The sequence below is a fragment of the Tinamus guttatus genome, unplaced genomic scaffold, assembly GCF_059628265.1.
Source record: "Tinamus guttatus ecotype Peru unplaced genomic scaffold, ASM5962826v1 Tinamus_guttatus_pri_ptg000125l, whole genome shotgun sequence".
NCBI lineage: Eukaryota > Metazoa > Chordata > Aves > Tinamiformes > Tinamidae > Tinamus > Tinamus guttatus.
In genome coordinates this window covers 4,813,697-4,840,427 of record NW_028288659.1, presented here as the reverse complement: position 1 = coordinate 4,840,427, position 26,731 = coordinate 4,813,697, and the positions used below count along the sequence as shown (strand labels likewise).

General features: G+C 40.4%; 1 protein-coding gene across 2 annotated transcripts in view; it reads left to right on the top strand.

The window, feature by feature from the left end:
• The window catches only part of AGK (acylglycerol kinase), a 33,180-nt gene extending 10,922 nt beyond the window's left edge, over positions 1-22,258 (top strand). Inside the window, exons 3-15 of one of the 2 annotated variants that reach the window (XM_010222776.2) lie at positions 1,344-1,423; positions 2,646-2,721; positions 4,123-4,215; positions 5,233-5,265; positions 7,219-7,313; positions 9,394-9,463; positions 10,294-10,373; positions 11,627-11,684; positions 13,385-13,532; positions 14,632-14,729; positions 16,099-16,169; positions 19,875-19,959; positions 21,788-22,258. In XM_010222776.2, coding sequence (XP_010221078.2) covers positions 1,344-1,423; positions 2,646-2,721; positions 4,123-4,215; positions 5,233-5,265; positions 7,219-7,313; positions 9,394-9,463; positions 10,294-10,373; positions 11,627-11,684; positions 13,385-13,532; positions 14,632-14,729; positions 16,099-16,169; positions 19,875-19,959; positions 21,788-21,925 — 1,125 coding nt within the window. In that variant the 3' untranslated portion in view covers positions 21,926-22,258. The remainder of the gene's footprint in view (positions 1-1,343; positions 1,424-2,645; positions 2,722-4,122; positions 4,216-5,232; positions 5,266-7,218; positions 7,314-9,393; positions 9,464-10,293; positions 10,374-11,626; positions 11,685-13,384; positions 13,533-14,631; positions 14,730-16,098; positions 16,170-19,874; positions 19,960-21,787) is intronic. The other variant, XM_088521633.1, reaches the window with a different exon arrangement.
• The last annotated feature ends 4,473 nt before the right edge of the window (positions 22,259-26,731 follow it).

The following is a 26,731-nucleotide window of genomic DNA, read 5'->3' as shown; positions in this document are numbered from 1 at the left end:
TTTTCCGCACATGTCATTACTCAAAAATTGTTTGTGAGTGTGAACCTTGTAAGGTTGTTTGTTTAGAGTAAGCAAATATATCACATTGTACCCCTCCCCAGGAGAGTATTAATGAAGTCTCCATGATTCTCCTGCTTCAAAAAATGCAATAAAATAAATCATTGGTTTCTTTTCAGCTGTTTTTGACTAAAGCTAAAGAACTGTTGATTTCTTCCTTTTTCTTTGAACTTTCTTCTGCCCTCATCAACTTTCTTCATCCCTTTCTTTTACTGAAAAAGAAATTTGTATATTTAAAGCTACATATCCAGCTGCACACCTTTTCTTAATAGAGGATCTCTCAGCGAAGTGCCAAGTGGAATTGATCTCAGCTTTGAACAGCCAGTGATCACTACAGTTATTGTGCTTATACAATTAATGTACAATGTCCACATTCTTCAGTTTGAAAATTCCTGCCCAAGTATTAGCTTTCAAGATAAGGGGAAAAGAAGACAGACAGTTGTCTCTTTGCCTTGTGTTTAGTGCAATAGTTTCTTGGTCTTGGGATTTACAGATGTGACTGGATACAGTGTCACCCTTGTGCCCATTAAAAAAGGCTGATTTAGTGTGGTAAAGAAGGCTTTGGTAGGTGAGGTGAAAGGGATTTACAGAGGGCAAGTAGTAGCATGTGGAAACCTTGCCTTTTCTTGCCTCCTTTTGTGATAAAAAGCTACAGGAATAGGTAAAAATTGCTAGAATGCCCAAGAGTCTACATTAAGTAATTCCCTAATAACCTAAAAGGCACCTATTTAAAATTGGATTAAATGTCGAAGAGGAATTCCTCAAGTGTTTTAGGGAAGCAGTAGGAAGAAAAGGTATCAGAGAAGCAATGAGCTTGCTTATTGGTCTGGGCAGACTCTCTGATGATGGTTCATCTTCAAGCATAAGCATAGAAAATACAAAAGAGGAGAAACAGGAAATGAAGGACAGACATGGAGAAAGATGCCCAAAGAAGGGGAGAGGCAGGTGTATCAGAATTATATATAAGGAAAGAAAATCAAGTAATCTTAGAACCGAGGATAGTTCCTCAATCTCTGCCCATGTCCTAGAAAGTTAGGGACTGACATTAAAAAAAAAAAAAGGTGAAATCATAAAGATGAGGTTGAGATTCCTTTTGACAATTATATTGGCTGTTGCTCAGTGTAATGATCCCTGAACAGGAGACCTGTACAGTGATGGGAGGTGGAAGTCATTTGATTGTCATGAGGATTAAAGCCCAGTGACATTTGTGGGGATTCATTATTTTGCAGTGTTTTACCAATGTGCTTACAAGAGAAAACTGAACTCTGCTTTTCTTTTCCTCTTAGGTTTATGGCGATCAGCCGCTTCCGTCTAATATGCCTCTGAAGAGAGCAACAGTGTTTCTGAACCCAGCAGCTTGCAAAGGGTAAAGTCCCCCCTCCCTTGCACTCCTGTGTATCCTCTTTTTCTGTATTTCTAATCTGCCATTCACTATTAAAAACACAAACCTTTTAAGCTCTTTTTTTTTTGCCTTCCTTTGATGCCAAGCTGCCTCTATAGAATGATTGCAAAATTTAATTGACCAAAATAATGGGGTTGAGAAAGCGAATGCTTGAGTTGGAAGAATGACTCCAAATTATTTAAAGAAAAAATATTTCCTTTATCCTATGTTAGGACCTTTATCACTACTTTTCTACATGATACCTGTTTTCTTCCTCTGTTTTCCTCCTCAAAGCCTGTAGAAATAGGGTATGACCTGCTTTTCCTTGAGGATTGAAGTTAGCCAACAGTGATTGTTTTTGTGGGAACCTGCCCTTGAAAGGGATGTGCCCGCGAACTGAGAGGCTAAATAAGGGCCTAGCACAGAACTGCTGGGAGAGGTTGGCTGCCCTTTTTTACATACTCATTAGCAGAAAAGCAGTCATCCTAGATATGATACCTGTCTGTTTCTGCTGATCTGCTGAGCTCCTTATCAGTTGTATCTCCATGGGGGTTCCGTAGCAATAGCAGAGTAATGATTTATCTGACATGGAAATGTGTGGACTTACATATTTTTGCTCAAAATGCCCACGGCTGAAAAAAACATAGAGCTAATAATTTAAAGTCCCTGTCCTCTAGACTCATGTTTCTGCTTGTTGCAAGTAATTTATAATTAATGCCATGATTATTTTAGTATGCCTTTATGGGCATAAAATGCCTCAATCCTTTAAAAGAAGGTCAGGTAAAATTTTGCTTCTGAATTTGCTTAACAATATGTAAAAGTATTTTATTTTAAATTCTCTCTGCAAACCTAGATTGGCCTTCTTCGTGGTTTTGAAGCCTGGTGCTCTGTAACTCATTAATTTTCTAATAAATTTCTTTCTGAAGATCTTGTTTTGATTTTTTTAAAGTTATTTTTGGAGAGGGCTAGATAACTCTTTCTGCATTTATTAAAACTGGAACAGAAGGCTGACATATCTGAAGTAAGAGTCTAGAAAATTAATACATATGAACCAAACCAAATCTCATTTTCCTGACTGACAGGCTGAGGTGACTTATTATGTAAATTATGTGTTCTTCTCTTAACTAGATTTCTTCTTGTTTCTTTCATTTTTGTCTTTTTTAGCCACCAGGCTAATCAAATAGTTTTTTCTCTCTATTTCTTCTAGCAAAGCCAGGACTCTTTTTGAAAAGAATGCTGCTCCAATTTTGCACTTATCTGGCTTGGATGTAACCGTGGTTAAGGTAAGAATTGGTAGGTACTGCTATCCATACATACATTTATGTGTGTATGTATACATACATATGTGTATATATATATATATATGTATGTATGTATGTATGTATATAGTCTGCTATGCTTTCTCAGAGAATTGAATTTTGGATGCATTCGAAAATCTTTGTTATCTGTAGGCCTCTGGTGGAAGGGAATAAATATTGAAATTTTAAACTGGGACTGAATTGACAGTTTAGTGACTGCACCGAGTTTTAAAATTCAGCTAAAACTGTGTATATGTTTAGGCAGCTCTTCTGTAACTGATATTTGCAAAGGATTTCTATATACTTGGGTGCTGGCTGGTAGAACATGCTTATTGCTGTTGAAATTGTCAATTCTTCTTGAGCTTACTGAATTCAGAAGTGAAGAACTTAGTCATGCAGTGGGAATAAAAGATAAACAATCTTTTATTTTTGTCTTGAAAATATTTCAGTATATTCCCAAATAATTTAACATTCCCATCAGGAAAGCAGAACTTGAGCTGTAAATGGTATGAATTTGCTGAGATGTTTTCCTTGGAAAGAGAAGAAAGAGTAAACATGAAGGGACTGTGATCTCTCTGAAGATTTTTGAGGCTGTAATATTTTGATTGTTCAGTAGTCCTTATGTCCAGGAGATAAAGTACTTTAAGAGATTATTATCAATCTTTCTGTCTTGAAATCTTTTTGGTAAGGCTTTTTCTAGTGTTAAATTCTAATTTTTATTAATGCATTTCTCTGTTCAATAAAAAATATTTAGTCTAAGTATAAGAGAAAAATTTATTCTTGAAAACATTAAAGTGACACTCCAGCTTCAGAGCTGGCAAGTTAGCAAAACAGAGCTGGGCCTGCAGCAGAGATATTTTTTGCACAGAATAGTTTTGGTGACTTGATAAGTCAGCGCTGTCTTTACTGCAACAGTGGGCTTTCCTAGCCTGCCATTGGAGAACAACCTCTTCTGCATCTGACTGCCTTTCAGAGAAGGCAAAACAATAAATCAGGACCACTTTGACTGCTAAAGATGATAAGATTTTTTTTCTGCAACAGCTTGCCAGTGTTTGATTATATTTTGTTTAACTGAAAATGTACCTGAGAATTTGATTATTGCAGGGATATTCTGTGTATTGAATGAGGGTTACTGTGATATTTTATTTATGCCTTGCATGTGTGTATGCGTGCTTGCTTGTTTATATTCTGTTAAGCAGTAAACTTACCTCCTAAGCTAAAAAAAAATCGGGGAATATAATGCAAGATACACATTCCTTTGTACTGTATTAGTGCAATTAGAGGACTAGTATTAAGTAAATGGTTAAATTGCTCTTTTCTTTCTATGGAGAAGAAATGATAGAAATGGTCATCTGAATTCTCATGTTTGGGTTTCTGTTTCTTCAGACTGATTATGAAGGACAAGCAAAAAAGCTTCTGGAGCTGATGGAGAGTACAGACCTGATCATTATTGCAGGAGGGGATGGCACGGTACAAGAGGTACTGCAGGAGCTCTGTCCTGGTTTGTTGCATTTCGTAGTCAGACTGAGGGTGAGCGTGAGAAGACCGAGTCTGTACAAAGCGACAACATTAGAGTAGTTCTCACTGGTGGCTTCTCCAATTCAGCATCTGTGTTTTCAGTCAATGTTATAATTTTCTAGGGATAAGAAAACTCTGCTTTCTCAGTAGCCTAAAAGTGTCCATGGGAGGAGATGGAGAGAGCAATGTTTGATGTGACTGCCTTCCAGAATTTTATTTTATTTATTTATTTATTTTATTCCAGAGCAAGAAAGTTATCTGGGGAGACAAGTTTCCAACTTCTTTCTTTCTCCGTAATATAGCTGCAATTATTTAATTTTCACATTTAATTCCTAGCCTATCTGTACTCCCCAGGAGAAATGCGTGTTTTGCTAAGTGGGAGTCAAATAATTTAAGAATATTTTGAGAATGATAACAAAGCATAGTATGTGTTCAATAAATGCCTGTCATCACGGCAGCACAGGAGCAAACAACCAGCAGAACTAGGAGGATAACCTGTCTTTCAAGACAGACTTTGTTTTATTAAAGCATCTCCAGAAGCGCTAACTACTGGCTTTGTAAGGGAAAGGTTAAATGAAATGCAATGGCCTTAAGAGAAAGGGGTCAAAATATATCTGCAAGATTCTCCTGGCCTTAGAATTGATTACTGTTAATTGCACACTGAGCAATACTGCTGTCGCATTAAGCAGAGCCATCTGGGTCTATTCAGTGTTAAAATGTTTGTGCTGGCACTGGTTGTGGTGCCTGTATATCCAGAACCCTGCTCTTTCCATCATTTTTAGCTCTCTGAACATGCATCCTTTCCCATGTAAGCAACAACAAACAGCACATTCCACAAAAGAGAAGCTGCTTCATAAATCTTTTCTGGAAAGCAAATGTGTGTTTGATTTCATAGCTTTGTGCTGTAACTGCTTTGTACTGTAAATATAAAACAAAATTCTCAAAGCTGAGCACTTCTGCTTTTTTTTTTGTTTTAAGGTCGTAACTGGACTTCTCCGCAGAGCAGATGAGGTGAGGAAGTCGGTCGGTTAAAGCTTTGCTCGTTTGTTTCTTAGGGGCCTACGTCAGGCATTCGTTGGGATCTTTGGCCTCAGCTGTCGTCTCCAGATACTCTTGCTTAGTAATCACATGCCAGCTTTGTGCATAGAGGATTGGTCACACGAGTCCTGCAGTACTCCATATTGGTCTTCATTACCTTTCGCAGGGAGTGCCGTGGCTCCCCAGCCAAGGCTTTGGGAAGTTTCCAGCTGCAGAGCAGGGATCATTGAGAAGCCAGATGCACAACTTTCAAAAGACCCATGGACCAGCTGTGTGCGCTGCTTTGTTTGGCAGAAGCATTGGGCAAAATATGTGTTTTTTTTTTTTCTGTATTTGTACAGGCTTGAAACTGAATTCAGTTTCACTGTCCTTCTATTGCTTTATGATCGTTTTGCCATTTTTTTTTTCAAGCAGTGAATATCTACTTATTTAGAGGGTTGCAGGAAGCAAATGCTAACTTCTCAAGGTGGAATACTCATACTGGAAATGAGAGAGATTTTTCTTTTTGAAGAGGGAGGACAGTGTTCCCAAAACCTTCTGGCAGGAGCTGGCATAAACTCAGTCAAATGACCTAGACAAGAATATGATGATATCCTTGGCAGCTAGAATTGTATCTGTTTAGGCAGTTGCTTTGTTTGAATGTGATGAGAGAAACTCTGCAATCATGCCAGTATTTTTAAAGGGGCATGAGCTATATCAGTTCAGAGAAATACATTTTTTAAATGTAAAAAATAGGTGTAATAGGTGGCGCATAAGACCTTTACTTGAATGAGTCTGGAAGAAAAAATGCTGAATGTTTTATTGGCTGTTTCTTCTCCCTTTTTTACTGTAAAAACAGCTCCTCTAGCTTGTCCTGCTTTGCAGTCGTGTTTGCAGTGGACGTGCAGAGAGCCACTCTGTATCAGCACTCTTTTGGGTGGAGTAGTGCACTGTGCTATTGCTGCTGTGCTCACTAGGTGTCTTTGGCCAGAGAATTCTTCTTGTCCCTCGTATTGCTGTGTCCTAGAAGGCAGGAGCTGCAGTTCAGTCCCATCACTTTGCACTCTACTACCCCTTTTTATTTGGGTATGTGCAAGGTGGTTTGGAGATGCTGTTCCTAGCAGCCGGGGGAGCAGAGCATGGCTGCATGAGCTGCAAGTAGCCTGTCTTCTGCATCTGTGAAACAATTCTGAAGAAATGGAAGAAGGATGTTTGAGATGAGCTGGTGTATAGGTTGTAGCAAGGAAGACTCTGGAGAGGTAGCAAGGAAGAGTAGGTAGGCAGCAAGTGAGAGAAATGTTGTTTAGCCAACATGGATTTGCAGCATCATGGTGCTGTTAGCAGCATCTCTCAGAAGGGAGATGGTACATTGTGATATACAGTAGTTTACATTGATTTGCTGGCACGCTCCAAGAAACACAGTTTATTATGAGGTGTGGTGTAATAACTTGCTCCCTGAACAAGCTCCTTTGCTGAACTGTGATACAAAAAAATAACATGGTCAGTGACTTCCAGAAATTAGAGCTCCTGCTGCTTCATGATTTGGATGCCAGGAGAATCAATTAATTTTCTTTGCTTAACTGACAAAATCTCTTTGCCATGCAAGGTTACTCCGTCAAAGAGGCATTTCTGCAATGGTAGTAAATGAGATTCAGAGCTTCAGATGCCACCATCAGTATTACGAAAGCTGGCAGATTGCTGACAGGATCCATCCATTAGGTAGCACGTATCTGCTAAGCTGCCTGTACCGGTGCCCTTACTGATCCCAGAGAGCTCCTCTGGAAGCAGTTGGCAATGCGGGTTCAGGGAGTTGGATGCCACGTTCTGAGTCACTGCGTGTTACTGGCTGCGTGGTGTCAAGGGCTGGTAGCAGACACAGCTGTGGTCTTCACACAGAAGGTTTGTTGAGCTGTTGCAAATGCTAATTTGCTTTCCTCCTGCGTGCAGGCTACCTTCAGTAAGATTCCTATAGGATTCATACCTCTTGGAAAGACCAGCACTCTCAGCCACACACTCTACCCTGAGAGCATGAACCAAGTTCAGTAAGTACTATGTGTTTCTGAAAGGGTTTTTTTGTTTGTTTGTTTGTTTGATTGATTGATTGATTTCAAGGAGCAGCGCTTCTTGGTAATCTGATACTTCCTTTTTCTTCTATATTGCATTGGGCTTGGCAGTATCTGATGGGGCCTGATGGTTCTCTGGACTTGCATGAATTACTGACTTCCAAATTACATAAAAATTAAAAGAAGTAACTATGTTTATTATTAGAACACAATCATTTGCTGTAGCTAATGTCTCTGTGATCATGTCAAGAGTTTGGCACGATTCAAAAAATAATAAATAAAAAGGAGGATCAAGCCTCTTATAAATAGTCTGAGATACAATGTCAGGAATGTGATGAAACATAAACCCTACTCGTCTTTCCAACCCTTTTCCAGTTTAAGAATTTTAGAAACTAATCTGCCTATAACCTTGCACGCACTTGCATTATAAGGAATCCAAGAATCTCTTTAGGAGTTTGGATACCCTTAGTGACTTCTGCAGGGTTTCTTGCTGCATTCTGCAAAGAGACTCAGGCTGGCAGCTGTTCACCATTCTGAATCTTATCTGTCATCATTCTGGATCTGATCCAGACTGGCAGTATCTGTTGCCTGCATCTTAGTTTGTTGTAAGATTGTTTTGTGCACTCCTAAATTAAAAAGAGCAGTCAACTAATCTTTTCTTCTCCCCACATTTTGTTCCTTTTAAATGTTTTCTTTCCCTCTTCCCATGATGAATATATTTCCTGGCTCCTGAAGTCCCTTCACCCTGGTGCTCCCAGTATCTCATTAGCATTCTCCTTTAGAGAACCCTTCCTGGTTCCATCATATATAAAACCCACAAGCCAACTGGCGTAACATCCTCATTAAAACAAGCAGAGTGCTTTGAAACTCAGCAAGATGGCCAAGACTGTGATCCACAGCTCAGATTAAATAATAATGCACATTTGGGTTCTAAAGAAGCTGTTTGAAACGAACGATCTTGTCCACGGGTAATGAACCCTGCAGGTGAGGGCTGCAGCGTTTCGGTGAAGTTGAAAGGAATTTGGTCAATAGGCTGCTTAAGAACCCCCACCAGTAACAGAACTTGAATTAAGAAGTGCAATAGTGATATTTGAAGTATGTATGTATAATATATATAATTGGGCTTTGGTTTTCTGCACTGTTGGATCTCACTTTGGAGTTAGGAATTGCTGAAATCTTAGAGAAAGTAGTTCCTCCCTCAGTACTTCATTTCTCCTAAGTCTGTTCTTTCTCTATCTCATTATTGTAAGCCCAATGAAATCAAGGTCAGTTTCTCCTCCTGATACAACTGGTATTGGATCGGATCTAAAAGTTGCATTTGTAGTTTGTTTTGTTTTGCTTTTCCTATCCAGCTATGACACTTGGAAAGTGCACAATGTAGAATTTAGATTTTACCCAACTTATAAATATGGAAGTGATATTAATAAGACTGCAAGGCCAGAACATCAAGACCTGTTTCGGAACTTGAACACTTTCATTATAGAATCCGCAGTGCTGCATTCAGTGGCCTGAAATGAGGAGGAACTGTAGCTACTGTCAGCAACTTTGTTGAGGCTAAAACAAGATGGGCAATGATAATTGGTTGATCTGTATCAGTAAAAAAAACTTAAAACCAAATTGACATATTGGGGTGATTTGTGTTCTGCACATATGAATTGAGACCAGTCTCATATCTCTCTTTCTCCCTCCCAAGTTGTTAAATTTGCCACCAATAAAATAAATCCGTAGTATAGATCTTTAATTCTTAAGCATCAAAATCAGCTAGCAACCTGATCTGCCACATCAGTTGAAGGAGAAATATTTGGGAAAAGAAACATCCACATCTGGTTGCAAACATTATTTGGTTCTTCAGATGTTTTGCTGCTTGGTAGGACACAGGCTTTGTCATGCATCACAGCCACCCCATTTGCTTTTCGCTTGTAAAGAAATGCAGCACTTCAGCGGAGTTCTTTCTGGCACAATGTTTATTTACAGAAAAAAAAATCCAGAATGATAGTGGGGGATGCAGAAAAATAATGTTCAAATTTAAAGCTCATTCTTTTTACTGTTTGTGTTTCAGACATATTATTAATGCTACATTGGCCATTTTGAAGGGAGAGACAGTTCCACTTGATGTCTTGCAAATCAAGGTAAAAACATCTGCTTATTTAACACCCAGCATTGAAACTAAACCTGTCATTCCTAAAACAGTGATTTTCTCACCTTTTTCTGATTTCTCCATTCTCAGTAGTTTTGAGGGATCCAGGAATGCAAGGGTTATATAGCACGTCTTTGTTCTGTGTAATGGTGCCATGCGTTTTGGCTGATGACATCATCAGTTCTTGTGGCAGTCATTTTCTTAGCTGAACAGTGTGACATCAGAAGGTCTGAACTGGAGAAAATACTTGAATGCCCGAAGACTTTGTTGTGAATCTGAAAAGAGTGTTTCAATGAATGCAAAACTTATTAACACAGATATTTTTGTGGAAATGGTGAGAGATAACAATAGCTACCTGAGCTGTCTTAATACATCTCATATATTGTGGAAGTAATAGCTTTCTTCTTCAAATAGAAAAGTATAAGATGACAGAACCTTTGACTATGCCCAATGTGCTTTTCGAATATATATTTTTTCCTGTTATGTTGCACAACATACATTTCTACAGGAAGGACCTAATGTTGTGGTGCAGAGCCCCTTGCTTTGGGTTCACAGTATTCAGAAAATGAAATATCTCTTGCTGGGTGTAAACTCAATCAACCTCTAAAAACTTCACCTGTTATATTCCTGTCTTGGGGTAGATAGAATATATACAACTTAAATTCTATTTAACCTTTTTTGCTCTTACCATTTATCTTACCGTTACTGTGAAATTTTACTCTTGGCATTAATCAGAGATCAATTTTCATACATAAATTATTTTTTATTTTTTTTAAAAAAAGATGAGAACCTGAATTTTGTACTGTTTATTTTTCTTTACAGGGAGAAAAGGAACAGCCTGTGTTTGCAATGACTGGATTAAGATGGGGATCTTACAGAGATGCAGCAGTTAAAGTTAGCAAGTATGGAAATACTGGGATTTTTGTTGTTGGTTTTTTATGTTTTTTGTGGGTTTTTTTGTTTGTTTTGAAATGATACCTTTTATTTAGCATCTGTTGTTGAGAAACAAATGCTTCCTTTTTCTTTTTTTAGTGTTAGCGTGTGAAAGGCAGAAGTACTTAGTTACACATGTGGGACTGTAAGACATGTCAGCGCTTTTGTCATTCAAAATTAACACTTACTTGGTACTTAAACCGCTACCAGGAAATAAGGTGTGTTTCCTTTGTGAATGAGCTCTCTCTGTCCAGAAGCAAGAGATAACTGGTCTGACTGGCAGACATATGAAAGGGTTTGATAAGAGGTGGTGTGGAATGGGGGAGACAGAGCAAATGGTCAGGTTTAGTTGTCCCTGGGAAACATGGGGCATGTTCAGTAGCTGGTGTGGATGCGTGTCCTCCAGCTTCCCTGTGCTCTCAGTAGGCTTCCTTCCCATGCCTTGTTTTTGCTACATATCAGCCTTCCCTTCCAGCAGCAGTTCCCCTTGCTAGGAATTGTTTGAGGGTTTTTGGTTTCACAGCCGCTGGCTCTTCTGTGGCTCTGTGGGAGCAGTGTGACAATTGCATGCCTTTGTTGGCAAGATCTAATATGCTTGCATCTCTGACACGCTTGAACTGAGGACACTTCATGTGCTGTGTTGACCTTCTTTGGTGGAGGAGTGAACCAAAATGAATGCAAGATCACCTAAAATATTGTCACATGCTTAAATTCTGTGCAGCGCTTTATGCTGATGGAGTTTAAAAAAAAAAAAAAAAAAAAAAAAGGTAGTGTATTTTTTTTTTTGGTCTGAGAATCCTTTGGGGCATATAAGTGTTTGCTGTTTCTGTTTGCCCTTCTCTGATGCTGTTGACTTTTGTTCATTTGTTTCATCCAAATTCATTCTTCAGCGCATACTGCAGAGTTGTGTCTTGCCAGCTGTTCCACCACAGATCCTTAAATCATTCCTAGCTATGTCACATAACTAGGTAAAATTCTGCTCTGGAGTTGTCAGGCTGCCTTTAGTGAACATTGTAGCCTGCATTTTTCCAAACCCCATAACTGCTAAGCTTCTGGTGATAAGTAGAAACTTACTGGTTATAACACAAAGTAAAACATTGCAGGAAGCACAAACTTCAGTAGCAAGCAAATCTGTGCACTGTCAGTTCATGTATGATTTTTTCCTATCCCAGTGCGGACCCCCAGATATCTAAGAAATTCTGTTTGTGTTCTTTTTTTTCAGGTATTGGTACCTTGGGCCTCTGAAAACCAAAGCAGCTCACTTTTTCACTACATTTAAGGTAAAGAATAATTGAAAAAAGTAACACAGAGTTTTTTGTGACTGGTTCTGGTAATAATGTAAAATAGGAGGAAAACTTGACTTGATAGATGAGGATATAACTTTGAGAGATGAAGAGGAGGAAGAGTGTTTTAAAAACATCCTTTTTTTTCTTCTCTAAGGATGTGTTGCAACAAGGTCACCAGGGGGAGCCAGTAGCCGTCTTTGAAACTAGGGAGCAGTGGTGGTGCTGCTCTGTCACCTTTCCCAACCATCTTTCTTATGCTGACCTTTCATTCTGATTTATTCATCTGGCAGAAGTGCCAGTAATTAGACTGCTCATGAATGTTGATAATCATGCCTTCGTGTGGGGTAAAGTGAACTTTCACATTAATAGCTTACATCTCACTTTAAAGTTTTCCCATGCTTAAAATTGTAAAAAGTTTAAAATCTGACCTTAAAGGTGACGCATCTTCATTCATGCACTTTTCCTGATTTTCCATGGAAAAATCTCATGAAAAAAAAAATGTAGAAATACCCAAGAGCTGCAAGAGCAGATGAGATTGGGCATTCCAGCCATACTGCCGGTGACAGTGCCAGTGTTTTGTAGGAAGCTCCTGTAAGGGCAAGTTAAATGATAATGTGTCTGTGAAATATGTTTTTTTTTCTATGCCCCCCAAATTAGACATGATAATTCTGTGCTAGTGTTCTAGGTATAAACCTGTTCTTTGCCCTTTTCCAGCTCCTTTCTCACTTTTCTTTTATTGAGTCCTTAGTCTCAGGAAGTGCGAGGGCCAGTGGGTATATGGGCTCCTAGCTGGATTGTTTTAGTTTACAAATTTTAAAAATACTCATTTTATTTCTTCCATAAGTGTTGTATTTTAAACGTTTCAGAAATTAGTTTAAGAACAAACTGAGAGGAAGTAAATTTTGTCCACACTGTCATCATCTGGCAGAATTTGAGGAGTTAAGGTTTTGCTGCAGCCCATCAGTTTCTGGCACTGGAATCTGAAACATGCCTGCGAAAAACATGTCACTCTTTTTTGTTTGTTTCTCAGGTGCCTTATAAAACTCACTGACTTGCCATAAGAGCCTTGGGGTGGTTCTTTATATTGCTGTGTATAAGCACCTGACTATAGGGTCAGGTCTTGATTGTTTGAGTGGTTGAAGTACAGACGTCTGCCTTGGCTTCAGTGCCGCGCTGTGTTTTTCCCTGTTTGCATTAGACCCTGCTGTGCTGTTGCACTTTAAGGTTGCCTTTGTGCCATGCAGGAACCAATTGTGCTTTCAGGGTTAGTGTTGACCTTGCCAGTTTTGGTCCTTCCCTCGAGCCAAAAGCAGATGTGTCGCCCTCCCACACATCAACAGCAAAACAAGGACCCTCTCTCCTCTGCTTGGAGAGGGGAAAGGACCTCATTTCTGTGTGGGGAGGGAGGAGATTGCAGACTTAGGAACTGTGGATCTTTTCCCATCTGCAAAAATGTCATTTCATCCTTGTGAATCTGGAGACCTGTGTGCTGTAAAGCAGGCTGAGGCAGTGGTGATATCTGAGTAGTAATATCAAGCACTCGGGGGGAGTGCATGAGTGCACTGAGTTTTAGTCCCTCAGCCTGAAAACTAGGCTCAAGTACTAAACAGAATGAAGCAGTAAGTGCTCAACAAAAGACCTTCTATTCTCTGCCTTTCTTTTTGTGTGTGTGTGTGTGTGTGTGTAAATTCAAGGAATGGCCTCAGAAACATCAAGCTGCTCTCATGTATCTGGGTCCAACTGAGAGACCTCCAGAAGAGCCAGAGGAGCAGCGATCCAGACCACCTTTTCATGTGAGGCTCTACAGAAGACTTGCGTTGTACTGGTCATCTCCCCCGAAAGGTAGGGAATGTTTATTCTGGCATAAGCTCAGAGATCGGCTTTACTCCTCTAACAGACCAGAAGGATTTCTTTTTCTACTCTTCTGATTTTTTTATTCCTTTTTTTTAACTATGACTTTGTCAAGATGATTAAGGTGACATCTGCCAGATCTACAGTCCTATCAGTGCTTGTTTTCTCATAAACAAAAGTGAATTTGCAAAGAATCCTCCATGTTTGTTGGGATTGCAATTGCTTGACATTGGTATATAAGTCTCCATAGGTGACAGGGCACTTATGGGCCTTTAAATCCTTTAAATCTTCTTCCTACAGAATCTGGTCTTAGTGTGCTAGAGAGAGGAGCATTCCTTGGTTTCCAGTATGAGGGATTTGCTGAAACCAGGCAATGAATGTTACTTAAAATAGAGTCTGGTAGAACTTGAACCATGCAGAAGTCTTGAATTCTTTTTAGTGCCTTACAGGGAAACCCTAGGACTAAATTTCCTTCTGCATGTGCTATGAGCCATTCCTGGGTTGTTTTTTTAGCAAGGCAGTGTGTGCAGCATAGTGGGAAAGGAGGAGGAATATGTATTTTCTGTGATCTGGTGTGATACCAACAAAACTAGTCCTTCTCATTCCTTCTTAGTGAGCCAGGGTCAATTAGATAGGAGCATGGACTAAGTGACCTGCGTATAAGAATGGTGCTCTGGGGCTTTTTCCTATAGAAAATACATTTTTTTCTGCAGCACCCTAAACATCAGCTCTCCTATTTTCTTTTCCCCCTATAGCAGCTCTTCTTTTGTTTCTCAAACTTTTCTGTGGTACTATCTCAGGAGGCTTATTAATACACAGGCACAAGGAGTCAGAGGGCTGCCATGTAATATGCTTGATCGTCTTTTCTGTCACTGTATGAATGCTGAGGGTTTTTTTTCCCTCAGTGCTTTCAATCTCACTTTCCCTTTAGTTCCTTTTTTTCTTTCAGTTTGAAAGAAATTAAGCTAGTGGTAGCAATGGGTTAAAGTGATTTTGGTGGCAGTTATTGATGTTCATGCTTCACAACAGTGAAATGTTGGTCTGTGTAATTAAATTCTACTTAGTGGTATCATCTCTTCCGAATTCACAGAAATCCCCCGGGAGGAAACCCAGGACAACTGGGAAGAACTGAAGATATCCACCATTGAGCTTTCCATTGCAACTCAGAACAGACAGCCTGATTTGACAGTAAGAGCATAGTACAAATGTTCCCAGGGCGCACAATTTTTCTTTCTTACTAAATTCTTGTTCTTGTGTCTATGCAGAAAAAAACTTATTACCCAGTACATGTCAGGGCCCATGATTGAATCCAGCAATGGGCAAATTTCAGAGACAGTGTGAAAGCCCTGGAGATCCATGTGAAACTGGATTGCAGTGACAACAGGAAGAAATGTATAACAAGAAGGTTTCACTAATCAAACAGAAACTTTAGGATTGCCCAGGAGGAAAAAGCAGCATCAAAATAGGCACTTGTTCCCTTTCTGACCCATGGGAGTTTGGAAATCAGATACATTTCTAATTCTGTTTTATCAGCTGGTGCTGAATTGAAACTGTGAGCCTGAATGTCTGCCTGGCATCATGGCTTTTTTTTCTCTCTTTCCTGACCTGCAGAGCAAATAGTTAAAAAGTAGTCATGCTGGAGAAAGGACAGCAGCTACCCTGAGGTTGGGGATAGGAAATGGGAACCTTCTTGACATGATCGTGCTTCACATTCAGTGTTTCACATTCAGTGCTCTAGTTTTTATCTGCATTTTGGTGCAGATTCCTTGCTGTGAAAGCTTTTGGGATGGATCTTCATCCTTAGTTCTAGTGGAAAATGCTAACGCAGTGGTACCTGAGCAGCTCTACGGGTCTTTTACATGGCTGCAGGAAGCGGCTGCCACTGCAGCCAGATTGATTTACTGAATAAATAAAATAAATGATACTGATAGGTGGGAGTTTTATTGTTTGTTTTTGTTTTACTTTTGTTATTTTGACTGCATCTGTACTAGGACTTCTGCCAGGGCAGAAATATAAAAAAAATGAATTAATAAATATATAGTGCTTTCCTGACAAAAGTTTTACAGATGGTTTAGTTTTATAGGTGGTTTAAGGGCATGTTACAAATAGAAACCTATCTAAATAACTTATTTAAAAGGCTATTACTGAGAACAATTTGACTTCCAATTTGTATTATATAAAATTCTTACATTAGTGTTTAATTGCCAAAAGTAGCATCACTGTACTGTTGCTTGGGATCATGGAAGACCCGTTGATCTTTGTGAACGGATAAACCCAAGTGATCTGCTTTTGTTGTGTTTAATAATTGTGTAAAATGTAACAAGAAGCTAGCTGTGTGAATCATTATTTTGGGAGTGAATAGTCTTCAGTAAAACATTACTAGCTATAATTTGTAACCTGAATCTCTCAAGTCAAGGGAAAAAGAGAAGCTCACTAGAAATACATCATCTTTCTCCTTTGTGGGACAAAGAACTGAGCATTTTGTGAACATATTGCAGTATTAAGGGTGTGGTATTTTGAAATGTTAACTGTTTGATTTCCATATCTTTTTCCATAGCGTACTGAAGACTTCATGAATATTTGCATCGAAGCAGATACCGTTGGCAAAGGACAGTTTGTAAGCAGAGGGTGAGTATGAGAAGACTGCCAAAAGACGTCAGATTCTCTGGACAAGTCAGAAAACTGTTTCTGGGGTTTTTGTTACCCTATTCTCTGATTCTGTGCTGCACAAGCTAAAAACAGAGGGATACAAAGGATATAAACAAGTAATGAGGGTTACAAACTCTGTACTTTAAAATTCTCATTAACTTTCTCTTTCTTGAAGCAAGGCAGAGCAATCTACCTGGACTTCTAAATTTCTGAATTTCCTGAACCTTTCATCTTTTCTCGTACTACTGTTGATGAGGCTGCTTGGATGACAGTATTGTAACCCAGGGTTTTCAAGGCAGTAGCCATACGCCAGGCACGTTTAGCTGCCTGGTGCACTGAGAGAAGAGTTGCTGAGCTGAGAGGTTTGCACTAGTGGTACTTAGAATTTTAGAGCTCTCTATAAGGTAGATTCTGTTTTTAAGTGAAGATCTCCCTTAGTTCAGTGGCTTTTCTCAGAAATGGGATCTGAGCTCGAAGGACTTCTTTGAAGATGCATGTTTAAAGAGGGGTTTTTAGCAAATACGTTAATGCTGCCTGTACATGAAGCAAGGTATGAATAAGCAGCACATAGAGTAAAAACGTGTTGCCTTCCTTGTGCTTGGAGAGTTGTCTTGTTGTTTCTCCTGCCCTTGAAGTAAGTCACTAGACACAAATCGAAATCGCTTTTTCCATCGCCTCCTTACAATCCTCCTAGCAAATATGTCACATCTTCAGTGCAGTTCTTATTGTCAACAGGATTTCCTGTGAAGTCCAAGTGTGCTCTTCTGTCATTTTAGCTTTGTAATTTCTGACTTTGTTTTCTAGTCTTGGGGCTCCCTCTTGTGAAAGCAGGTGGAAGGATTTGAACGCTTTTTCTACTGCTTGTAGTTGCCCTAGTAATCCCTGCAGCAGCAGGCTCCTTATAGCCCACAAGCCTTAATGGGGTCTTCTGACATAGGCACACAAGGTGGGTCTGGTGTTACTCCATTTAAGTCGCACCAGCCATTTAGACTGTCAGCTGCTTTGGAACTCAAATTTTTGCTTTAAAGACTATAGAAGGAAAGAAGGAGGTCTGATGTAACCTAAGGGAGATGCATTTTGAGTATGCCCGTGCTTCCATGTGGAGTGGACATGTTTCACCCAGTAGTAGGTCACAGTTTTTGACTGCAAGAACAGTGTAATGCAGGAAAAGCCCCTGATTGGTGTTAATGTGCCCTGTTGGCTAGAACTAATTAGAGGCACCACCAAAAGCTTTGAGCTGCTGTTCAAGCACTGTTCAAAGAAATGAGCTCTTTTGATTAAACGCCGCCCAAAAGTCTGTGGATAATGACAAAAGAGAATGAGAGAGGTGTGAGAGTGGGGGTGACTGATTAGTTTTATAGAAAGAAGTCAAAATAATTTAAAAAAACGCAACCTGTTTTGCAAGGCAGAGTCAGGGTATTCAGAGGGCCCTTCACCACACAGAACCGTTTGGCAGTTAGGCTGGAATCAAGCCTGTTATTAGAGGGTCCACGCTGCCCAGCATCAGTAGTGTTTGTCAGTAGGAAAAGTATATAAAGAAGGTTTTGTGGTGTTAAATGCATGGTTTTAAACTGCACCAGAATTCAATGGGTTACCAAGGTTTCTGGGGAAAGTAGCCTGTGGATGCAGGTATTAAGGATTTTCCTACTGAGGAGGGCACTTACAAGAGCTGATCAGAACTGATAGCTCACACCAAGGAACAACACATCCCGTGGGAAGCCATCACGCAGGTTCACACAGCGCTGAGGGGGAAACGCATCAGTGCTGGAGGGCAAATGCTGCTGAGTTTCAAAGAAAGGAGGAGGTCGCCCCAGTTTGATAACAGTGCCCCTTGCCTGTGGATCAGACTGTGGGAACAAGAGCAGCCGCAGCTGATGTTCAAGAGGAGGGGTGGAAGAACAGATGGTTTTGCTGTAGCGCCTGTTACAAAGTGCTGGAGGGAAGGAAAGGGAGAGATGTGCAGCCTCGGTAATCCCCGCCCTGCTAGTTAGTTCTGACTGTGACAGTGGAGAGCTGACTCTCCAGGGCATGAATGTGGCTATCAGCTGAAGCGTAGGAGAATGTTTCATTTGGTTACGGTTTTCCTGTTCGTCCTTTCACACTTGCCACTCCTGGCAATGAGAAGTAGGTGAAAACTGTGCGTGCAGCGGGTGCACTGGTGTTGAGGTTCCTTTGCAGTTTGGCATGTGGGACAGGATCAAGTGATCTTTTGAAACTGTTGCTTCTGTTCTCTCTTCTGTTTCACTTTGTGTCATGTTTTGAGCCAAGAGCTTAATCAAATACAACTGATTTCTGATCCTTCTTATCTTCTGTATAAAAATACAGAGTCACTAGCGAGGCAATAGCTTTAAGGGAATTGTATCTGTTTGGGTTTCCAGTGTTCTCCTATGACAGATCTTTAGTTTTATGTCTTGTCACTGAGCTCACCTTGATCCCATAATTGCATCTTTGTGGAAGCTCATTTATCTTCATGGACTAAAAAACCAACTTGCTCATCAGTAGGACCTTGTATGTTAAGTCTGAAAGGGGTTAACCTTAAGCAGGGTATCTCATTGCTTGTTTGTACATCACTGTATAAACTGGCAGCATCCCATGCCATCAGCAATTTATCATTCATACAGCTGGAAGGATGTTTAACTCCCTCACATTCACGTGTCAATCTTTTAGTATATACATGTTTGATTAAAAATAAACTTTCTACAGTTAATATTGCTTCCATTCTCCCAAGCCCTTTGGCCACCAAGCTTTTCTTTCTTTGTCTTTGGTTATCCTCTCGTGTTTCAACCTTCTCTTCTTCTTTCTCTGGGATGTCCTGAGATCTGAAGAGGAGCTTGCATTCCTGAGGGCATGATCTGCAGTATACGGGGCTCTTCCAACCTATGCTTATGACTTCTTTCCCTGAGCAATGCAGGACTATTTAATTTCACTGTCCTTTCCCATCGGTCTGCTGGAGATCCCTGTCTGTGGGCTATTTTGATTATTCTGCCATGCTTGAGAGGCTGTGATATATTGACATTGTGTCTCTCTCCTGTCCCGGGGGCTCATGGAGTACATATGGAAAAGGGAGCACACAGAAGGGTTCCCACCTGGAGCACGGGGCACCCTGTGTGGGAGGTCAGCCCAAAGGCTACATGTGTTTTCCCTTGGGAGGAAGGCAGAACTAGGTCGCTGTATGCAGGAGAGCTTGTGCTGACCCTGAGGACGAAGGGAATCACAATCTACTGTTGAGCCAGTGACCAAACAGCAGCCAAAGACTTGAAAAAGACCGAAGATTTTTTTTTTCTTTTTTTTTTTTTTAAGATGCTTGTTCCTGTTGGGTGTTTTTAGGTTGCTGGTAAATCATGTTTGTGGGATACAGAGGAGATGGTAGCAATTCACTGCAGGAATTGTACAGCTCAGCGTGCAAGTGAGGAGCACAAAACTGTGCTATAGAAACATATTCAAACATGCTCAGGAAGACACGGAGTAGAAGTTGGCTGGAGGCTTTCTATGAATGCCAATGTATACCAACTGCTGCATAGAAAAGAATGTCTATTAAAATGGCAAATATTTTCATATATACATAACTTCTAAATTTTCCAAACCCCTGGTGATTTATCAAACTGTAATGGTACATCAATGCTAAAGATGGCTGTTTCTGACAGAGTCTGGTTCTTACCTTTGCTTCTCTTTTGGTTTGAACAGAAGTCAAAAGATGAGTGATCCACAGACGTGCCCTGAAGGGAGTCAGTGCATCCAAGCCAGCAAGTGCATCTTGCAGCTTCCAGAGGTGAGAAATGGAGAAAGTTGGAAATATGTCCTTTTACTTCCTGATAGCAGCTGATACTGCACATTAAGAAATCCCTGCTCCAGGTTTGGTAGGTGATTACACTGTTGGTGAGACACACAGTTTCTAAGCATAGCAAGACAGTCCCAGGCCAGGAGACCCTGTGCCACATATTCTAGGTGTCCCTGCTTGAGCGGGGTGCTTGGGCTAGATAATCTCCAGAGGTCCCTTCCAACCTCAACCATTCTGTGATTCTATGAGACATGTGCTGGAATTTGCAAAGTGGCCTAAAAACAACAGGGGGACCTTCATTCTGCCAGTGAGCTGTGACAGTGCTTTTATAGCAGTGATAGTTGTTGCAAGTCTGTTGCTCAGCTGCATCACATATACACAACATCTCCTTACATTTTGAAGACTGAATTCTTCCTTTAAACTGTTACCCTAGAAGGAATTAAGCTGTGGAAAAGAAGTTATCAAATATGAGAAGCTTTTTGGAGGGGAGGGAGGGAGACACAAAGCATTGGGACTCCAGCCACTGTAGGGAAGTGTCTCAAGAATTTGAGTAGGAGGGACTGAGGAAAAAGCCAAAGCTGTGACCTGCCTGTGTAGGTTAATTAGTCTTTTGTTGCCTCTTAGGAAATAGAGGTTGTTACTGGAGCATTGGGGGAAGACCTGCTTCTGCAAGGAGATTCAGTCAATCTCGTATATTATCTCTATCTTCAAATGATGTATGATTCTCACATCACTTGATGAAAAAAATCTGTTTTGTGCGGGAGTAGAATATGCCAGGAGGTGAAAAAGTCTGTGACTACAAATGAAAAATCACCAACTTATCATGAGTAACCAGGATCCTAATACTTGCATCAAGTCAGCATCACAGCAGTTTTGTGATTGTGAAAAAACAAGTGAATTCTGGAGTGCTGGGCTAAATGCAGCTAGGTAAGGGCTGTAGGTATAAAATGAAGCACCAAGCTGTAGCTAAGACCTACAAGGTACCCGTGCATGGCACAATCTTGACCTGGCTCTGATAACAGAACTGGAGGGAGCGCAGGTGAGTCTTGTTAGTTTTGCAAAGAAGCAGGATATGTTGGTATGCATGGACTGCCACAGCTCTGTGGCATCAGGGACATATGCTGCTTTTTCCAATTTCTGCTTTTCTGACGTTCCTGCTCATTTGGAGCTGGTTTGAATATCCACGTGACACAATCCTGCCTTGAGGCAAGTGTGTGCCAAGCGGGCACTAGGATTGTTTGGGTAAAGTCAACCTGCCATTTTGATGAATGGTTTTAATTATTAGTGACTTCATCAGCATAAAGAAAAGCCCAAGAAAATTCTACTCCTGAATAATACGTGACCTGTGAATTACTTTGCATCCCACGTTTCAGGTCAATGTAGTAAAACAATAGCAAAGGTATTGGTGGCATGGATTTAATCAGAGTTATTTAACAGGCACGTCGGCAGATTAGCTGATGTCACCGCTGGCAGACCAAGATCTAAGTGGATATAATTATAGTTCCAATAGCAAAGAATCTTTCAGGATGAACAATGTGGGTCATTAAAACTCTCGAGCATTTAATTATCACCAATTAGCAACTAAGTGAGGTAGCATTTTATGCGGCAGACTATTAATATATTCTGTGTGGTGAAGGATAGCGTTCTCCGCGTTGTTGAGACCAAAGGGGCTTGAAGGCACAGAGAAGGGGTCATTTTGGTTAACACTCAGCAAAATATCCAACTGCAGTCTGTTAGTAAACTCCATCATCAGTATTGTAACATCGTTGTAATAATCTGATGCTGTTTAACCCTGATCAGCAGTGTTGTTTGTACACAGGGCACTGGAGGATCCTTTGGCATTGACAATGAGGAATATGAAGCTATGCCTGTAGAGGTGAAGCTATTACCCCGGAAACTCCATTTCTTCTGTGATCCCAGAAGGAGAGAACAGATGCTCCATGTGGCAGCTCAATGAGAATTCAAGTCAAACTGGATCACTGCTCACCAGCCTTATCAGGTTCTCTTCAAGGCACACGAAACCTCGCTAATTTGATTAACTCCATTGGATTAATGAATCATTGGGCCATTTTATGCACAAAGTACTTCTGTTGGAAATGGCTGGTTTGGCAAGTCTCAAAGGGGCTAAAAGTGCAAATTAGACTCTTAAGAGGTTAACGTTAACTCGATGGCATCTTTTCCTTCCTCCTAAAGAAGAAGTCTGTTCCATTTACAGCGCTGCAGGCTGAGTGCTGTGTGCCAGATGCTACTACTTTATTACAATTGTATATTAAAGTAAAATGTAACCACACTTGTCCTTGTGTTTGGAGAGTTAAGGTCTACCTTGCCTGTGTATAAATCACAGGAAATCTGGGATCATGAAAAAAGTGCTTCAGCAGAGTCATGCTAAGGATATTATGAAATGCTAAAATTGCCACATTAAAACAGGTGATTGGTTATAACTTAAACTTAAGTCTCCAACTTAAAACAAGTTGGAGATGGGTGATATAAAGCTTCAGAGGATATTTTAAAACTTCCAGTCTGTATCTGTTTCCTGTGGACTACAATTTGTATATTTCCAAGCTGCAAAATGAATTTTTACTGTTTTGGGTTTTTTTTTCCTAATACATGTAGCTTGAACTCATAGTTGTCCTCACACAGCAAAACTAGCACAAGAAACCTGTATCAGATGAGATATTCAAACTTCTGTAAGGTTCTGTTCTTCTGAAAACACTTACAGGTTCCTTGAGTGGCTCATTATGATAGACTTGTTATAGATACATTATTTTTTTCATCTTGTCAGATTCAACAGCGCAGAGTTCCAGTTAACAATACTGTGGAAATATAATCCTTTGATCAAGTTTAGGTATGTTACACTGAAGCAAATTAGAAAATGTCATCTTTGACTTAAAGCCATATAAAGTAGCGTGTGAAAACATTCTTTAACAAGCCAAAAGAACCCTTTTTGTAAGTATTTCTTTTATACCCGTGGTAATCCAGCAAAGGGCATCCAAATGACTTATTTGTGTGTGATTGCTCTTCTCCTTTGCTGTAAACAGCCCTCATAGTTCCTTCTGCAATCTACAGCATCCCCTTGAGCTCCACTTCTGTAATTAGCTTTGTTGCTTTTCTAAGCTTTTGCTTAGAGCTTCCCTTTAATAGCTGTAAGGAAATATCTTTAACTTTTTCAAGGTTATGTGTTGGTCGTAATATAATCTACAGGTTTGCTTGATTTTTCCCTTTCTTACTGGAGAACAAAATCCCTGTTTTCTTCCGAATGTGGTCACAGTTTGTATACAGCTCTCCTATTATGTTCTTATCTAGCCTAAGCTGATCTGTTGATCCTTTGCTGTAGTCAAAGTGTAGAACATAAGTGAATCCAGCAGCAGTGTAAGAGCTATATGCTGCTGCAGCAGCATCCTCTGCTGGAGAGCTGCTAGAGGAAAAAATGTTTGGAAAGGGAAGAAATGATGGCTTTTTTTGAGTAATGCTCTAATTGAACGGAATGGTGCCTTCCCTGGACAACAGAAGGATGAAATTAATTAGCTAAGGCATGTGAAATATAAGCCATCAGGACAGACCCTTGTCTCTTTCCTGGCTAAGGTAGTGGGGAGCAGAAACCTGCTTGTCCTTTTAATAGTTACGCTGGTGTCAGAGCCTGTCTTGTGCTGTCTTTGATTTGCTCTGCAGCAATTAAGAGTGGCCCGTGGGCCCGGGGCTCCCTCCAAGGAAGGTGCTGGCTGCGCTCGGGCTAGCGAGGTGGGCAGAGACACGTGGAGCGCTGCTGTGCGGCCCCGGCTCCTTCCGAGGCACTGACACTTCTCACCGACTGAATTGTCCTCCAGCTGATGCTTCTGTAATAAAAGTAGCACTGTTTTGCACAAGTGGCAGGAAAGAAAAAGCAGCAACCATTTCAGAAAGGTAAGCTTTAATTGTATTTAAAAAATAGCTGTGTTTCCATAAGCAGTTCCACTGCACAGGCCCATGCCTGTGGGAACAACCCCATACCTGCAAGATGCAAATACCCTGAGAGCTGTCTGAACTTCAGCCAGGCTGCTCCAAGGGAGGGATGGTAGGAACCTGCTTCTGTTTCAGCTGCAGCTTTATTAGAGGAAAATGAGTAACTCCATCCTACAGACTCAGGACTTCTACAGACTCAAGCTCACGCTGCAGTGCGATTCCTTTCTCGAAAGTAACCCAGGGCTCCTCCCAGAAAGGGTATTACTGCTCTCTTCCTGTTAAAGTACTAATGATAGTCTTTTAAACAGACATAGCCCCAGAAGGTAGTTAGCTGGTGTAAGTACTGTTAAAGAGACTTTCCCCTCCCTCTTTTTTTTAAACCCTATATTGAGTATTTCTAGTCATCAGAATTACAGTTGTAAGGAATACAACTTGTTGTTACAGAAAATAAGTAGAGGTTGAACACAATTTATGGGGCTGATGGAAAGACTCAATTCCTGTTTCCCTCTGACATCAAGACACACAACTTTCTTTGTATGAAGTTTAAGACAGGAAATAGGAGTGGAGTTCTAGTCCCCGCCCATGAAAACACTCATCCTGGCTTCAGCTAGCAGGCCCATTCTAGAACTTGAAAAAACTATCATATAAATAAAAATGAAGGATCACAACTTAATGATGGACCATCCCAAGGCATCTGTTTATTTTAACCATAATTAAATATTCCCATTTAAATGGCATGTTATGTTAACCAGGACCTGAAAGCCTGGCTCACAGGCATTTAGTACCCCTCTGTTTCAGACAGAGATTATTCTGTTAAGCCAGTACACCCCAGGCTCCCACAAAGACAGTTGTGGTGTCTTCTCCCACCATCACTAGACACTTAGCTTTGAAAGAAAGAGGAGGCAGCAACTCACTGAGAAGCAAGAGCTGTGAATTTGGGGTAGGATGCATGCTTTGTATGCAGACTTCTGCTGTATGAAAGAACACTTTTGCCCTGCTATTCCAGATAGCCCTCCTTGCCCCCAGGAGGGCTCCAGCTGCACGTAGCTTTTTGCCTGTCAACTTTGGGAGCAGCAGGACACCGCCTTGCTCAGGAAGACTGATTATTTCTTCCTCTCTTCAGTGGTCAGCAAGACAGTTTTACAGAAAAAGCAGTATATTACCTGCTTTCTCTTGCAAAGGTGGCGGAACTTTATTCTGTCCTCAAGGATGCTGGATAGGAGGGCAGATGTCTGTAATAAGGCATGATCATTAATTCTAACATACATTGGAATAACAACTCCATATGCTAGAAGATGAGAACCTGAATTCAATGAAATGCCCCTCTACCTTGTATCCCTTCCTGTTTTTGGTTGGACTCAATTCTGACAAGCAAATCTGATGATTGGTTAATTTGGCCTAAACCTGTAGCTAATGGGAAGACTTCCCCATGATTCAAGTGTCTTCCTTGTTCATATTAAAAAAAATAGCTTTCATTTTCTCCTGAGGTTTACTGTTAAATCCAAACCCAAAGCCAAATTTGAGATGAAATGCTACTGTGAAGCTGTTGCTCTCTTGTTTAAATCCAGGCAAGTACAAAGTGGCGAGTTCTCATGGCTGTACTTCACATAGTTACTGTAACTACTTTTTAACCTGGGTTCTGATCACCAGCACCGAGACAACCTACCCAAGAAATTAAAGGCACCGCTGTAAAGGCAAAGTACTGCAAACGGAGAAGAGGATGCTGCAGTAATCAGCAATATTCTGCCTTACACCACACACTCCTTCTCCCTTCCAGCTGCTAGTATTCAGAAAAAGCAACTATTAAGTATCAAGGATAGGATTTAAAATATTCTCAATATGACTGATCTACCATGAACCCTGAAGAATCATTTATGGAAGAGAGAATCTCAAGGCTGGGGGAAAAGTCTGTTAAACTAGTCCTAACAGCCAAGCTGTAGCTATTCATGCTACATACCCACTTATCACAGAATTTCCACATGCAGCAGCAATAAAAGAAATGTCTATTCTATTTTAAGACTATGCAGGTGGAGAGATCGTGTTGCAGAAGACAAAGCCAATAAAGGCCAGGATGGACTAGAGAGGCCTCTCTGGTCTGTCTTCTGTCTGCATACTTGTCTTTTGTAGCAGTCATCTTCCAAGAGATGTTCTACAAAACAGGCTGCAACACAGTAGTCTGGGAGGTATCATGGGTGCTACCTTTACCAGTAATGTTTTTTTTTTTGATGCTTCTGCACCTGCACGATCTGCTAGCAATTGAGTTGCAATTGCTAGCAACTCAAAATCTAATGGCCTCACTGCCAGTTTTTGGAAAGAATAGGTTAAATAAACTTTAATAATGTTAGTCTGGTTTCTAGCAGACATATTTCACTGCTAGATATGTCAGAACTGATACTCTTGTGAATGCAATGCTCTAATGCAGTTTGTTGGAAACTCGGACTGCAGTGGGCTGTAAAACTTCAAAGACACAGACTCGTTCCTGTTCAGTTCAACAGAAGAATTACTGACATGGAGAAGAATAAAAGCCATTCACAGCTAACCACAGCTGAGCGAAGTGGCAAACAGATTAAACAATGAGAAGAAAAAAAAAAAAAGAGAGACTATAGTTTTATTCCTCTTTTAATATCTAAAGGAATTTCAGTCACAGCAATACCTTGCCTGCCATACTTTCTCACAGCTCTTCACTCCAGAGGAAGAAAGCAGAAATTCACTTTTATACCAACGGTATCAATTTAAAAATAAAGCCTCTCCTCAAGGAGGAAAGACTGATCATTCCATTTCACACTGTTCAGTTCCACTTTTTCTTTTTTTCCCCCAGTACTCT